Genomic DNA, 17,124 nt, shown 5'->3' on the forward strand with positions numbered 1-17,124 from the left:
TTGCCTGAATGAGACATGTGAGAAACCATGCATTTAAATGTATCATTCTAGAGGAGGAAACAACAAAGTACAAAGCTATTTTGAAGTCTCTTTTAAAGATGTTGAAAGGAATGCAAAGAAAAAAAAAAAAACCAACCATACACTTCTACATTATACCTGTATTAGTCACTGCATAATTTTCAGATTCTGGAAGTCTAAACAACAGATCTCAGGAGAAACTTCTAATCTCATTCCACTTTAAGATCAATTGTTTCTAATTTTATTTAAGAACACCTTAGCTAAAATATGTATCACGATCTTACCCATGAACAGAATGCAAACAAATCAGTAAGGAATCTTCATCATGCTACTAAGGAATCCGTAAATGTTATTTAGGTGTATACACTTAGGCATATACACTTAGTCATTACACTGAAAAATATGTCTGAAATTTTAAATACAGATACTTCACTTACTTGCAAAATTTGAATAAGATTTTCTCAAACACCAAAACTGGTCCTGTGCTGCCTAGTATAGTGAGAGGCTGTCCACCAAAGAGAGAGTAGGCAATTCCAGTCATGGATGCTCCAAACAGTGATTCTATTGCACTCTGAATATGATATAAAGAGAAGTTTCCATAAATTTTCAAACAGGCTCCTTCTCCCATATCTTACTTTGCAGCCTTCTACACATTTAAACAACAAAATTTAAAGGTGACTCATGCAATGGTAAGAAAATACTAATCACAAACCTAGGAAAGTAAGTTTGTTTAAAGAGTTCAGATTTAACACATACTATACGACCTTCAGTAGCTTCTCCCAGCAGACCACCAAATGTGATGACAGGAGACATGCAAGCACAGTAGAGAAACAAAAACGATGCCAGACACTGTAGACTGAGAGCATCTCTGAAGTCACTCCAGAAGAAGGGAGCTTTTCTTTTTACATCTAAAATCAGTCCTCCAAAAAATCTAAAAAATAAAGAGATTAAATTCATGAACAAAAGCTGACTGAACTTTCTTCTATAGTATCTCTTTAAAGCAGGAGTACCAACTCTTCTTTCATCAAATGACAATTCACCCTTTCTTAGAAGAAAATTTCTGGGAATCCTGTCTCAGTAACTGTGATCAGTAAATTGTGTTTTTAGAATGAATTAATTTCCACATTTCTTTTACAGAATCTGCAACAACTTGTGGATATTTGCTAGCTCACATGCAGAAAACCCTTACCATTTGTGTGCCTACACTCCTGCTTGAAATTATTCTTTGCATTTGTCCAATCAGATATTGCAGTGCCTGTTTGCCCACATAAATTTTCTACAGATAGTGTTCCTTACTTAAGAACCATCTCCTAAATTGATTACATGACACAATTAAGTATAGGCTGTAATTTTCCAAGGACAAAATTATCATCTTTTGTCATTATGCTACCTAAATATAAGTAAATACAGTCCTGTCAGTACACCACAAAGTTAAAGTAAATATCCCTCAATTCTTTTTTCCCCTCAGGCACCCAAAGTATCAGATCTCACAGGGTACAAGAAAGACAAAGTGTCACCACCTCCTAAATATTAGAATGATCCTTCAAGTTGACAATACCACGTTGATTAGTGAGGATAAAGAATGGCTTAAATCCATAGTTCCCATCACCCTCCTCTGCTATTCTTTATTCACCAACACTGCAGTCAAATCTTCAGCCTTATGGCAGGTGAGAATTATATTTAAATATCAAGAGGCAGCAAAGTAAAGGAAATATCTAGCACACAGCTACCAGAATGGTGATGCTACACTAAGGTGACTACTGGCACCTGGTGCACTTAGAATACACTGAATTAGAAGAAAGAGCATATGTGGGGCCAAATTCTTTCAGATATGTGTATTGTAGCCACTATTAACAATAGCCTTATGTTCCAGAATGTATTTTGGCCTAATAAAGCGAAAAAAGAAATGCCAGAGCTTCATAACCCAGAAGTTTCAATAGCAAAATAGCCGTAAGATTTTATAGTATAAGGGAGAAGACTCTTCACAACTTTTATTCCATGCTGTACAGAAACAAGAGACATAAATCAAGTTTACCAGAGGTCTGACTGTTGAAAACAATAAAGGAGCTTGCAATAAATACAATGCAAAAACAGAAACCATCTTCCTATCTCTCCTCCTCTGCAAATTAGTGAGTATTGTCTTTTTCAACTACATGGTTTACATATCAGAAATAATTTCTGAAAGAAACCATATACCAATCACATACCATTTGAGAGAGAAATAGACCATTATAACTTCTTTGCAAGTACACAACTTAAAACACTTCAGATATTGTACATCAAACAAGTTTTACTAACTTTCCAGTGCGTTGTAATTCGGGTCCAGAGTGTCCACCGGGATGTTCTTGTTCCCCATGAGCTGCAGTCCCATTTGGCACTCCTGGGATCTTACGCTTCTCCTAACAGGAGGGAAAGATATTGTTCAAAGATCTTAACTGCCAAAACGTAATTTCAGCAGAGTAAATGGGCAAGTGACAATCATTTTTCCTTTTGTGCGGTATCCTACTTTTCATTTACTGAGTGAAAAATGCATCAACAGAATTATAGCTCCACATTTTCATTTTGTTGTCAGGACTGCTACTTGAACATAGCTTTATTGTCTTCAGAAAGAAAGAGGTGAAAAGATCAAGGAAAAAACACTCAAATGAAATAGAAAATGCAATAGCATTTAACTGTGTCTCAGTGACTTGCAGTCCCTCTGAAGTTTGATCTACACTGCAGTAAGAAGTAAAAATGATTTGACCCACAGGAGCTACTTGAAGCTCATTAGATGGAGTCCTGGCAGTACTGTGGCCACCACAGCATCACCCTGATGGCTCTGCTCACACTGTGGAGCAGGTCAGTGCAGTAGGAATAGAGCAGTAGTGTGAAATAGCTGATAGGGAGGCCCTAACATCTGCCCCATAGACACCTCAGGTGTCTGACCAGCTCTTTCTCAAGCTTCTGACTAGCTCCAGTCTAGTCCCATGGACTGAACTCCACCTTGCCCTGAATCCCCCACAAGCTCTCCTGGAGAACATCTTCCAGCTCAGTTTCATACAAAGCAATTCAGCTCATATGCTGCAGCATAGAAAATCTGCTTCAAGCACACAATCCTGCTGTGAATTAATGCACTAATTTAGATGTAACTGCAGGTTATCATGTATTCATCTACCCATTAAAGTGCTGAGCTCTATATTACTGAAGCTATGTGACTAGTCCTTCCTGAGGAAGCATTTCCACGTGTATTTTCAGTTTGTTTCTGATTATTTTATGCCTCCAACAGAAATTGAATAATAAATTCATGATTTATAACATGTATGTACATTTGTGCTATATATAAATTCACATTTATAGAAGACAAATTTAGATACATATACACACTTAAATAATTACTATATTTCTTTTATAGATATAGGTATCTCCACCTCTTTGCAAGCAGACACACTAAATCTCACACATGGCACCTCTCAAAGTCTCTTCATTTTCCCAACCTTCCAAGCTCATGTAAAATACATTTATATGTCATGTACATTCACATGCCAAGATTTAACAAATTGGATCCAGGATTTGAGAGTTGAAAGACTACATATTTACATTTTACTGAAAGCTTCATCAATGCATTCTTTTCACAAGCAGTAGAGGAGCTTTGTAGCAGGGAAGGAGTAGAAGGAGCTTTGTTCTAGGACATTTAAAGAACTGATCAAAGAAAATCCTGTATCAGAAAATATTTCAAAAGAGCAGCAAGCCAGGCTGTTTCGATCACTTCTTGCTCATAACTGGGCACTGCATTTCGATTTTGCTGGCAAGCTAGCATAAGCAGGATCATCTACCCAACAGACAGAACAAAAAATAAACCAAACTCAAATCTCATGTTCTATGGGCATTTTCTAACCCAAATGCAGAGAAAATGCAAAATGCACAACAATCATAATAAAAGAACAGAAAAGTAGATAATTATTAAAGAGGCAAGTGAGCAGTCAGAGTTCAATAATACCTGTACTAAATACTTAGTCACAATCATGCAATACCATTAAAAGGCATCAAAAAAGAAGGGATTCCTTTATTTTGTAATCTTCTGTGATTTCTGTGATTTTCTAAACAATCTGATGAAAATTGTGCACCTGTATGAGGGAAAACACTCATGTTCATGTGCATGTGCAGTGCTGTGTTTTTTTTGTTATGGTTTTTATTTTTTTAATTTTATAAAACTCAGATGTAGCAACAAGATTACAAGAAAAGCAAACGAGCTCTTTTAAAAGGTAATCAAAGATGACTTTTTACCCCTAAACCAAAGACTTCCGGGACAACTATCGGTCTTTATTGAAGAGAGAATGACTACTGACCTAGTAGACTGTTATTACTCTATAATTAATGCTAAATAATATGATCTAATTTTACCCTGGAGAAACTCATCAAAACCTTTAGAAGAATCTGAATTTTACAATGTATATACCTGAGAGGGAACATTTTTAGGCGGTTCTATTCGAATTGTTGGGTCCCATTCTCCAGGAGGGAGAACTGTGACCTGGTCAAGAAATTCATCAATTCCAGAAACCAAGTCATTGCGGTCTTTTGCTTTATAAGCAACATCATGGAACACCTGCAATTAGAGAGAAGCATATGTATGTGGGATGCAAAAAGAAATAGGGAAATAGAGAGAGGAATTCTCATATGTAATTTTTCTCTTACATGGGATGCAGTTTGTTTATTTCTCACTTGCAAAATAAATAAATAAATAAATAAATAAATAAATTTCAGCCTTAACTGACTATAGAGTTCCTCATAAAGCACCTGTTGTACAAAAACCACACCAAGGAATGTCAAAAGTTCTAATTACTTTACGGTATAAAATGAAATTAATTCCACAGAAACATAACTGTAAAATGAAAGTTTCTCCATGAAGGTGTTTGCTTCTTGCATGTGAATCATCTCTCTCATTTGTATCTTCTTACAGCAGCAATATCTCAGCAGTTACAAGATCATGCAGCGAACTCTGACCCTTCAGAAAGATTATCTGTGTTTCAGTTGGAGGATTCTATAATGGACATACTGCATCGCATCTCTTCAGTCAGTACAAAAGGACTAAAAACAAGTGACAAAGAGAAATACCTCATCTGTCATTAGTGTTGCAATTGATCTTCCAATCTCATGGTACTGTTGCCCTTTTCCCAATGGTCCAAGAAGAATAAACAAAAATCTGCAAGTGTCAAATAATAACATTGTAAGGAACAGATAGTTGAAAGCATCTATGCATTGCACAGAAACATTTATCTAAAAGTGGGACTAGAAGAACCTATAAGACAAATATTCCATATAATCTCATTCAAGATCATTACACATGAACTGGAACATGAAGCTGTGGTTACAAAAAAACAAGAAAATAACTTCCAAAAATATACTGTAAGCTTCACAGTCAGACTTGATTGAGACTATCAAAATCTCCTTATATAATAGACCTTATCTTACATAAAAAAACATGCGGCAAGAGTCTATTCTTTAAAAGTGACTTGAATTTTATTAAGTTAATAGAACGAACTATTCCATGAATACAGTTAGCATTGCTGCAATATTAGTGAAGGGAAATTTCCCCTGAATAAAATAATTCACTTTCACTTCCATTTAAAAGAATCTTGATAGCCGCTAGTCTAGGCTGTGGGCTGGTAAACTTCTGCAAAATACACAAGATAAGTTCAATTGAGTCTTGCTAGAGAATGAGTCTTGCTTAGTACAAAATGCTCACCTTTCAAAATACAAAAAAAAAAAAAAAAAAAAAAAAACCTCTAATTAACATTTATTATTAAATTATTCCAAAAATAAATATTTTTGCAGGAAATTTTAATCATCCTTATGATTACAAGGATCCTTAAACATCTAAAGCTTAAGGCCATACCACCTTGTCTCCACATGGGACACAGTCTAGAAAAAGACAAGCAGAAGTAAATCTATCAGTACCTAGTTGGAATTGGAACTTCAGCAAGGCCTGTGAGCAGCACTGCAGGAGACAACCTCACAAACGCAACAACCGCACGGTCCAAGAACTCCAGTTCGCCAACTAAAATGTTTGATGCTTCAGCTCCAGGTGGTATCTTTTTCATGAAGTGTAGATCAACCTGGAAAAATATATTAAATTATCCTAAAAGTGAGTTGGCAGGAAAAAAAAAATCAGTTAGTTTGCTGAAGTTGTCTTGTGCTCTTCGTTACTGTAATCATACAGTTTCTAGTATTCTGGTCTGTTGCATATTTTTAAGTGCTTCCCAACAAAATAACAACTAGTCTTTCAGCATTAAGTTAATTGTGCCTTGGAAATATAATTAAAGTGCTGCAGAATTAATTTATAAACACAGAAAATTACAATCTAAATTTTGTTAGGATAATAATATAATGCATTTCCTATTAATGCATTTCTTCCATCATTAAATCATAACGGCATAAGAAGTCAAGACTGCTCCTTTTTCCATAAATAACAATGCAGGAAAACACGAATTCCATGTTCATAGATATCATATAACAATGAGAAGAACAGCCTCCACTACCTCTAATCTTCCTTCTGCTTCTTTAGAAGTATTTTGGTTGTCAGATTTGGTGGAAGGTACTTTCCCTTCTACTGAAAATAAGCAGAATATAAACTATGACCATAACTGCCTCAAGCATAAAATAAAAGTGTAAAGTAGAATAAAAACCTGAATCTATAAGGCAGTGGCTGTTGATAGTTTGAGGAGGTGAGGTAAGAAAGAGAAATAGCTTCATCATTGCCTACTGTATAAATTCTAGCTATTTGCATAGCAATAATGTGCTTATTTGTATTATTTCCTCAGTATCAATCTACAGTTTATTCTATAATAAAGATTGATGTGGAGTAATAGAGTATATAATGTATGTTTGATTTCATTATGCACCAGTATTGTCTACATTTCAAAATACATGATTTTTGTCATTTGCTTTCCTTTTATTAATCTAAACACAACAACAGCAACCAAATCCAATATAAACTGTTAAAGTGGACCATTTTAATGTCTATCTTACAGCCATCTGTCAGTGCTAGTTTGCATAGTTTTTGGTAATATTTAGAAAATTGTTTTCTTGCAAATGGCTCTGGCACTAAATCAGAATTCAGCTATAACACAGTTGCCTGTGTAATGAAATGTTATTGCTCTGAGATCACAGAGATGTCTACTGCTATCTTAATCCAATCTACAACCAATTCTTCACTAAGTCATACAACCATTAATTCAACCTGGAAAGTTGGACTCCAGGCACTTTTTCAAATAAAGATACCAGTGAGGTAAATTCTTTTTCTTACCCAAAGCACAAAATAGCTCTTTGAGTTAAATATAAAATCCAGGTTTACAGACAGAATTACTTTGAACCTAATTTTGGAGTCTTGGATCATTTACAGTTGAGAGGAAACAAGCAATCTTTCAGGCATGAAGCAACTCAAATGTACATTCTACATTGTTTTTGCCCTGTGAATAATTTAATACCTATTTACTAACACACAGATCATGGGACCAAGGCTCTTGTTCACTGAAAAGTATTTCCACATATACTTCTTGTAGAGCTTGAGATTCCAAGGTCTTGTAAACTATGAGCTGAGTCATAATTCAAATCAAAGTAGGTGATGGAAAAACATCAAACTTGGGTCCAAACCCCATGCTTTGCTCTCACTGCCTAATAAAAGCAGATGCAAAAGGAAAAGCTATCAATGCTTCAAATGCTTCACAAGCACTCTTTAGTTTCACAGCCCTAATTTGCATTCTAATCTGCACCCAGGTCTGGCACTTAAGAATTCCAGCAGGTTCAAGTTAGATACAAAAAGCACATCACTAATGTGGAGTCCATTCCTCTCCAGGGCACCACAAGGCCTGAAAAGCGTATGTGTCTGTGTAGGGGGACCCTCCCCTAGAACTGAAATATAAACTGGCATTGAATACAGAAACTACTCAACAGCACTTCTTGGGAAGGCATGGATTAATCTAATTTATTTACAAGAAAAGCCATCCAGTACTCAAAAAGAAGTTAGTTATTTCACATGGAATTTGAAAAAAAGTAAGACAGTATTGGTATGGGACAAGGCTTGGATTCAGAAATACTGTGCCACATGAAGCCAAGGAGTGTTGTCACAAGAAGGGACAGAGGTGCAGTCTCTTTATGCATTTCATATTTCAGGACAGCTCCTAAAAGCTCCACTTCAGCTTCCATATAAGAAGCAGGGACCAGCCATATGTAAATCTTAGACTGTCATCCCCATCCTACCCAAGCACAGAATAAAGTGGTGCTGTGACAGACCATTTAAACCATCTCTATATTGTCCTGGGAATATAAAGTCCTAGTGGTGTCCCCTGGGGAAGAAGAGTGACACATTTACAAGTACAAACATGAGAAAATATGTCTCCGTCTTTACACTACTGAAGTAACATTCAAGACACAGCTTTTAGTGCTGAGTCTCACACTATTCATAAATAGATACCAATACAATCAACACAGTCTCAGTGCTGTATTAAGATTAAGTCAGCTTTTTGAATCAACTCCAAAATTTGGAATATTAGAAGTAACCCTGGGGAAATAGATTAGCAAGGAGAGAATAAGTGAAGTAGGCAAAGGTGCTTTTTTGTTAAAGATAAATGAAATTAATATGTGGAACAAAATTAGAGCAAGAAATCACAATACTCAAGAGAAAATTAGTGCACTGCTCTACTTTCCTCTCAATCTGTGCATATAATTCCAATTAGAACCATTGGGAGTTATTGCAATAGCACATTTCAAGGGGAAATTGTACTTTACACATGCATCCTCAAGAATATAAACGAATCTATTTAAAGACAGTCAGAAAAGCTACTTCAATTACAATCCTTATTCTTATTTCATTCTTGCAAACAGAAGTTGCCTCTTCCGTATTCCTGAAATTCTTGTTGGTACCTAACACTGCTGAGGGGCTGAAGGACAGACCAAAGATAACATGCCGATCTGCTCTCATGCAGTTAAAACAAGAAGGGCTCTTTCGATCTGCAAAACCTCAGTGCTAGGGAGCTACCGGGGGAAGAAGCAAATGGTGCAGCCTCCACACTTGTTTAATGTAAAAATTGAGCCACTAGAAAAGAGACTCACAATTTAAATTCCTGCAAGACTCAAATCAGTTGTAGAAATATGCAAGAAAAATACTACTGAAAGTCATGTTATTCCCTTTGGGTTATTAAAAACTTCATCTCCACGCAGCTTAATGTTGAATAGATATTATTATTTGTATTTGATAGCCTTTACAAAAATGTTGAACCTTAATATTACACTACATGCCAAAGAACTCATTTTAGTTAACACTTTTAATTTAAATATCAGAAAATATATTCACCTTTCAAAGGCACTCTATTCTTCATTTAGAATATTTTTGAAGGATTAGTATGTCACTGCTCAAAGGCCTCTCTGCGGTCTCTCTACAAATGTGATGTGCAGTATGTCCCCAGCCTTTCCTCTTTCTTCTCCCCACCTCTCACAAACAGATCCTTTCCCCATGCTTATTCGGCCATTTACCATTCCTAGTGCTAGTATTGCTCACTCTAGGATTCAACTGCTGCTAGGAAATGAGTCTGGCACCAGATGGAGCAATCACATAACTCTACTTGTAGCTGTTAGACTGGCTAACATTAAGATTCAAGAGGCTCAAAGAACTGTTCTTCAGAATGTTGGTTTAAGTCACTTTTCTTCACTTACTCAATCTCTGCTGTATCAAAGTGTCAGTTGATGTCATCTATTCCTGCCAGGTCTGTATCTAATGTGACAGGTTGTTTTAGGTGCATACAGACTCTTAAAATTAGGGCTTTCCTTTACATTAAAGCTAAGAAGCTGTTTGCTTTTCTTTGCCATATAACACTGAACTGTCAATGCAATTTCCACTACTGAACAGCTAATGTCTTTTATGAAGTGTACTGAAATAACTTAGCTTGCCAGAAGAATTAAGCTATAGGTTTACAGGAACACATTCTGTTTAAGACATCTGGAATCCACAAGACCAGGTTATAAAAAGCAGTTTGCATTCATGCATGCAATTCTACAAAAAATATAAATCTGAGAGGTAAATCCGAGCTGTAAGAAATCTGAATCACTCTCCTATTTTTGTAATTTTCTAGTCATTTGTAAAAGTTTGCCCCCTAATTGTACATCTATTATACTGTTAGATAATAAAATGTATATCTTAGTTGTGATTTCTCATTACTAGTCATTTAGTGGGAAAATGAAAAATTATTTTGTGTTTTGTTGAAATTCTGTGTTGCAATACACATGAAAATTAATCCTGAAGCAGAACTGTCATTTCATAGCTTTACTTGATGGACACAGATTCATTTTATTTAACTTAAAAGATCTGTTTTATAGTCAGGAAGCTCTTGTTGCAGTCAGCGAGCACTTACCTTGCTAAAGTCAACAGTGCTGTTTTCTCTGCTCACATCGTTTTTATTCTCAACACAGGTTGGAGCAGACTGTGGGGAAACAACCTGACCTGCTAAAAAAAATACAATTATTACAGAATACTAACAGTAGCTTCCATAAATAAACCAGCAATCAGTGTACTAGCTGATAAAATTAGAGAACAATATATATGCCATATTGTACAGATATGAAACATACCTAAGTATGGAATTTTAATTAAAGACTTACTTAGAATACTACATTCTCAAAAGACAGAGTTTTTATAATGCGCAGCTAGGAATTGGAGAATAAGTTAGTAAATGTAAAACATACTCTTGGATTTGGGAAAACAACCTTTCTATGCCCAGCAAAGCTTATGATTGTTAAAATACCACCTTTGAAGACATCCTGCATTTACAAAGCTCTTGTAGCAATATGAGGAACTGCTAGTTTTTGGCAACATCTGTCTGCTAGAGTGCTGCTCACTGAATTAAACAGGATAATTAATATAGAATAATTTCTCATGTGTGTATGTCCTCGCTGTGACAACTGCTACAAAACACAGTGTGGTGGGGTGGTATAAAAAAATACTATTGATAATTGAGATGATTTTAAAACTCAGTATTGATCAATGTGATATTGATGTGACTACAACAAAAGTTTCAGCAAACACATTGTCAAAAAAATCCAGTGAGGATATAGCAAAGAAAGTATTTTGCAGAAGTTCTTAAAATATCTCAAAATGAGAAGTGTTTAAACATTTGTTGGATGTTACATTAAGAAACAAAAAGGCTGGTGACCAAAAACAAAACAAAATTTTGCTAACAGAGGCAAAAAAAAAAAAAAAAAAAAAAAGAAAGAAAAACAGGATTAAGTAACAAGCAAACGTCACACGAAGCATATTTTTCCTTAATGCCCACATTACACCCATGCATGGTTAGAGACCACAGGGCACACGCTGGCGGTGCAAACCCCATGCATTGAAGACCCTGTTCAGCTTCACTCTCACCCACTTCCTGGCACAGGCAGGGCAGGAGCAGCTCACGGCTCTGAACAGCACAGCAAGGTGCAGAAAATGTACTAAATCTATGAGCCAGCTCTCTCCTATTGCCCTAACAAATACCCAGGTACAACTGCAGAGTCCATCTGGCCCACAGCGAGCAGCTTGTCTAAAGCCTGCGCTTGTTTCCATGGCAAAGAAATCTTAATAAGTCTCAGATGACTGAGAAATTAGCATGTAAAAACACTAGTTCTAGTGAAAATCAACCAAAACTGCATAGTATTAAAGCGTGTACTTTCAAGAGCCTTGAAGATGAACACAGTCAGAAAGTCCGCTACTAGGGACATTACCTGTTTCGTCACTTCCAAAAGTCATGGTGTGCCCCTTCACATCTCTGGTACATGCACTTGCAGCCTGAATTTATCCCCAGCCAAATTAGGAAAAATAGAGCTCTTTGCAGAAACTCTTCTCAAGACAACTTGCAAGAGCATTTCCAGCATGCCCAAAAACCTCCAGAATTCAGCTTTCTGTCACCTTTCTGTCACAGTCATGCAATATAGTAGCCCTGTCTAAGGCTGGTCATGAATTCCCAGCTGAAACGCTTGCTCAAAGAAGCAGTGGGTTTTCATCAAAATCAACATTTCATTTTCTACTGAGCAAATCTCCTATGATCTCTTGTGCTGCATCCTGGTAGCGTAGCTAGACAGATTTCACTTTGGTTAGACATATTGAAAGAAAACTCTTAAAAATGTATTACTAGAAATTTTACTACTAAATGTTATCTGTCCTAAAATCATAAATATTGCAGCTTTTTCTCTAATTTGGGAAAAAGAAAGATCAAAATAAGAACAGATACTTAGGATTTTTTTCAGCACTACAGTGAAATAAAGAAAGTATCACAGAAAAAGCAGGCATAACTAGCACATTAATCTAACCAAGTAATTACAATAAAAATAAGTCAGGATTAGAATTTTTATGTGACAATGATTTCATAAAAGAACATATTAATGTAACTTAAAATAATTAAGATAGAGTAATAATTTCTAGAATGTCACAGGGGAAAACATTTGCAAATTGGAACCCACTGACGATTAAATATGCATGCAGTTCACAAACAGCCATCGAATTTGTTTGTTCTAATCAGAAGTAAAATACTGCTTCCACGTTTGTGACAAGGTCTTCCACCATCACTTAGGTATTGACTACATTACTTCATGTTTTCATGCTTTCTTTTTTTTTCTAAATTAAGTTTATTTAGCAGTGTTCTAGAATTACTTCTTACATCACTCACCCTGCAACTTTATAACTTAACTATTAAACAACTCTTAAAATGATTACATAAATATGACTTCTGTTCGATTTTGTGATTTTAATAATGAAACTCTATCTAAAATGCTCCTGGAAGATTTATGCTCTAACTTACTTGCAGGAAATCCTGAGCTCAGCTTAATTCTTAATTTCTTCATTTTAGACACTTCTTAATATTCTAGGCTCTATGAAATGGGAAATATTTGTAATAATTATTTATGCTACTATTCATACTATGTTATAAAGATATTAGTCATAGGAAAGCAAGAGATATGGTAGTCCATTATCACTGTTACTAATTTTGGAATTATATTTATACTTTTTTTCCTGGACTCAACAGCTCAAGAGAATGAGAGCAGGGATATCTGCTAGGAGAAATAAAATTTTTGACCTACAGAAAAAGCAGAGCATGGACCATCTGTTATGAATACTAAAGCTCCAACATCATAACTTGAGGTGTCAAAAGCCTCTAAGCAATTAGTATAATGGCCTAATGGCTAACTTTAAATGTTGCGTCCACTTTTCTTTTAGGGAGTAAAAATATATCTGATGGTAAATAAAAGTCATAACCAGTAAGTGAAGCTTATAAGAATAGCATATGTTCTTTCTCTTTGCCAACAGAAGACCTCAAAATTTGATTTTCCCATATGCTGGAATAATCTGAAAGAACACAAGTTTTTACCCTGGGCCATTCATAAGAGATGTATGAATAGCTCTGTAACTTAAAACAGCTTTCTGAATCTTAGAATAAGTTTCTTTTTACTGAATTGTAGTGAAAAGTGCAATTATATATCTACATGATGTACATGGGAAATGTGTTCTAAGACCATCATAACATGCTGTAGGAACACACCTTTATTTATGTAACAATATAGTCAGTAGAGCTTGGCCTCTTCAGAGACTAAATCCACTTCAGAAAAAAAAAAGGCAAAGGCTACTAGTTTAGGGGAAGATTTTTGTTCCTATATACATTTAGTTTACCAAATGTTAATAGACCTTGAGCTTTAAACAGATGGATATACTGCCATGGAGACCCTCTCCCAAGGAGCAGAATTACAAGGCACTTAAATTGCTGGTTTTTTATTTGGTCTCTTCCTCAGTTCCTGCGCTACAAGGAGAAGCCACAAAGATTTATAAATGAACTTAATTTTGTGGGTAATTTCACACTTAATGGGAACTTCTTTGAGCTGATTACCATTAAAAACAGTGGTAATTCTTGAAGGCGTAGTACTAAATGTATTTTAACTGTAAACAGTTACATCACCAAGGTACACTAGTTTTCCTATGTCATTTAAAACATTGGGAAGTTAAAAAATAAACATAACCTCTCACACTGTCACCACGAAATGCCAGACAGCCTTTGAACAACTGATCTGAGTAAAAAAAACCGCATCATACTCAGCTTCATCCAACAAGGACATGCCCATCTCTACACTTTAGGGCAGTCTCTTGATTTCGGTGAGGGTCTCCCTGACACCACTTACTACTAATTCTTTGAGCTGGCAATGGGGGACTTAAGCTGATAAGAATGCTGAATGCAGAAACTCTCAACTCCCCGTAAGAAGGAATAAGAGCAGCAACAGCCTTATCACTTATTCCACTCTTCCATGCTCAGTCCTTGCTAACTGCATTTCCGCTCTCCAGAGCAAAATGCTTATTTATGCATTGTGGGAGATAAGTATATTCATTTACTTTTCAAGAGTGCAATACAGAACTTGAAGTCTTACAAATCTAAAGTTTAAAAGCCTTCATTTATACTACAGTCCATCTACATAAATCATTTGAAGAGTTGCATTCTTTGAGAAGTCATCAAAGAGCCATTCAGATTTTTTAAAGTATCAGTCAATCAAATGCACAATGTGGTATCATTGAAATGCCTAGCTTACATTCAAAGGAACTTAATACTTTGCAGATATACCCATGGTAAAGTGGAAGGTAATAGATATGTAACTACATATTAGAAAGCCAATGGCAATACAGTTTTAAAAGCTATGTTTTAAATGGGTGTGCATAGAAAATGAATGTTTTTTTCAGATAAGGTGAAATTGGCTTATCTTTCAAGAAAAAAACGAAAATTGACACAAAATACCTTATTTCATGCAAAGCCAAGCCATTTAAGAATCAGAACCACCGTAATGTCAGCACTTGTTACACTAGTAGGTGTTTGCATTTACAGATTATCAGAGCACTCAACATTTTCACCTATTAGTCCTGTTGAATAAAAAAGTGTACATAACATACAACATACTTTTACTGCCCAAAATTCAAAGCTAAAGTGGCTGCAAACAGAGATCTTTAACTAAGACTACTGTATTTATTAACTAAATCCAAGAGGTCTCTACAATGCCATAACAAAAGTCAAAAACAATATATGCAGATATGAATCACAGTTAATACAAACAAACCAGATGCAACTACCAAGAAGTTATTTTTCTAAAATGTATGTATGTCTTCCCGTTCCCAAATAATTTTCTGCTTTGCAAGCCAGCTACAACAATCTTCATGCTTTTTACTGAAATTAGTTATCAGCTTTCCAAATCTAAATGTACTTACTGTCCAGATAAAAAAGTAAAGCTTGAAACAGAGATTTTTTGCTAAGCATATGATAGAGTTCCAGTACACCAGAGCAGTAACACCTCTCTGCAGGCTGAATTGTATATGTACTTTTTGGCCTCTTGCTGCATTAGGTTTGCAATCAGCAGAAGGTTATTGTCACTCCCATTGGACCTGCATAATCGCAAACAGAATTTGGTGTTCTCCAATGACACGTATCAAAGACGATACAGAGGGAGTCAATTTACCACCTTCTCTAACGTTAGGCTGGAATCTCCAACATAATCACATGAAGTCATGCAGTTTTAATTAAAATGCAACAATTTGCAATATTACAAAAAGATGCGAGAAAATGGATTTATAAAGAAATGGCATCAAATATCACTTTTTTTTTTCCCAAAAATGACATTATTACATACAAATGTGCCACAGTTGCTGGCAAGGGTCTGAGATATTTTTCAATCACTATAGCAAGAAGGTGCATGCTACCAAGAAACTGAGATGAAGACATGGGTGTACATTTGAAATGATCAGAAGCCCAAGCAAGAATAGGTATTTATACTACCTCTGAACCTTCAGGGAGTTTACAGAACCCAAAGGATAGGAGATGAGGAAGATACAGAGATGAGATGAGCCTGTTAGAGACAGACACAACAAAGAGCAAAATAAAGAAATACAAAGATGAATGATACAATTGCATACATATAGATTATACATTTTATTATGGATACAAGGAAATGTGGAGAAAGTATAAATATTAGATGCAGATGTTTTTAAATACAAATTATATTTCAGTAATATAAAAACCTCTGGATAATACATCTTCATTAAAATGAATATGTTTGAAAGGAATCCAAAACAAGAAATATATTGCCAGCTTAATTAAGCTGGAATTGGGTTTGGCTTCACTGCAAGGAAAGCCAGAGCAATCCTCCCAAATCACCTGTAGTAGGAAACTTGAGTACACATATGACATTCACTGCGACCTATCTCCAAGAGGAAGGAACACGATCATTTACCCAGGAATATGTATCCCAGCAATATCTATCTCTCCATGTGCTGGTATTGACATCACTTGAGTTTCAAATGCTGCAAGCTAGCATTGAGTTACTGCATAAATGCTTGAACTGATGACAAAAGATATGGGGACTGAGATAAAAATAATAAACACCCATCACATAAATAGTAATTTATTAAGATAGACTTAGTATTTATCATAGTAGACTTTCTGGGATACAAAAGCATACTTTCCTAAATTATTCCTACTCTGCTCTGCTTGTGCTTCCTGTCATAAAATAAGGAAGAAGTCCGAACTGGCAAATCATGCTAACTGAAATAACTGGAGAGTCTTGAAAAAGCACACATCAAATTAAGCTGCTACAGCAGCTCATGACGTTAACTCCCAAGAGCTCTGATTTAAAATACCTAATATGCCATTGCTTTCTTTAACGTGCCTAGCATACTGATAAACCTCCTTTAAAATCTCAAAATCTCTCAAAATCAGCCACTATGTGTAAGGTAATGCAATTTCTCCTCTAACAACGTGTGTATTCTGATAGTGAGGAAGAAACAGATATAAATGACACAACATGGAACAGAAAACATGCAGAGGATCTTGTCAAAATGGGCAAAGAACATTACTTGTAAAGCATATTTCCATGCATCTTGATAGAAAGTCCCATATCCTGCTACGCTCCTCTCCCCTACTTCCTCACTCAACAGCTTCTTCAATAAAAGATTTCCTAATCTCATTTTATACACACACAAACACACACACACACACTTTGAAGTTTAACCTAAAAGTGAAATAGCTAGTCAAAAAAAGAAAATTTACATTATGAAAGCTATTCCTAACTTCATTTTCA

The 17,124-nt window shown here is 35.5% G+C and overlaps 1 protein-coding gene across 7 annotated transcripts in view; it reads right to left on the bottom strand.

Annotated features, from left to right (window-relative positions):
• Positions 1 to 17,124, bottom strand: part of SLC4A10 (solute carrier family 4 member 10) — a 138,810-nt gene that overhangs the window by 34,301 nt on the left and 87,385 nt on the right. For 6 of the 7 annotated variants that reach the window (XM_088519472.1, XM_088519469.1, XM_088519474.1 and 3 more), the window contains exons 7-13: positions 10,401 to 10,492; positions 5,953 to 6,110; positions 5,110 to 5,197; positions 4,454 to 4,600; positions 2,317 to 2,417; positions 775 to 949; positions 456 to 589 (exon numbers count right to left, since the gene is read on the bottom strand). In XM_088519472.1, coding sequence (XP_088375598.1) covers positions 456 to 589; positions 775 to 949; positions 2,317 to 2,417; positions 4,454 to 4,600; positions 5,110 to 5,197; positions 5,953 to 6,110; positions 10,401 to 10,492 — 895 coding nt within the window. The remainder of the gene's footprint in view (positions 1 to 455; positions 590 to 774; positions 950 to 2,316; positions 2,418 to 4,453; positions 4,601 to 5,109; positions 5,198 to 5,952; positions 6,111 to 10,400; positions 10,493 to 17,124) is intronic. The other variant, XM_088519471.1, reaches the window with a different exon arrangement.

The sequence above is a fragment of the Tinamus guttatus genome, unplaced genomic scaffold (assembly GCF_059628265.1).
Source record: "Tinamus guttatus ecotype Peru unplaced genomic scaffold, ASM5962826v1 Tinamus_guttatus_pri_ptg000060l, whole genome shotgun sequence".
In the NCBI taxonomy this organism is placed as follows: domain Eukaryota; kingdom Metazoa; phylum Chordata; class Aves; order Tinamiformes; family Tinamidae; genus Tinamus; species Tinamus guttatus.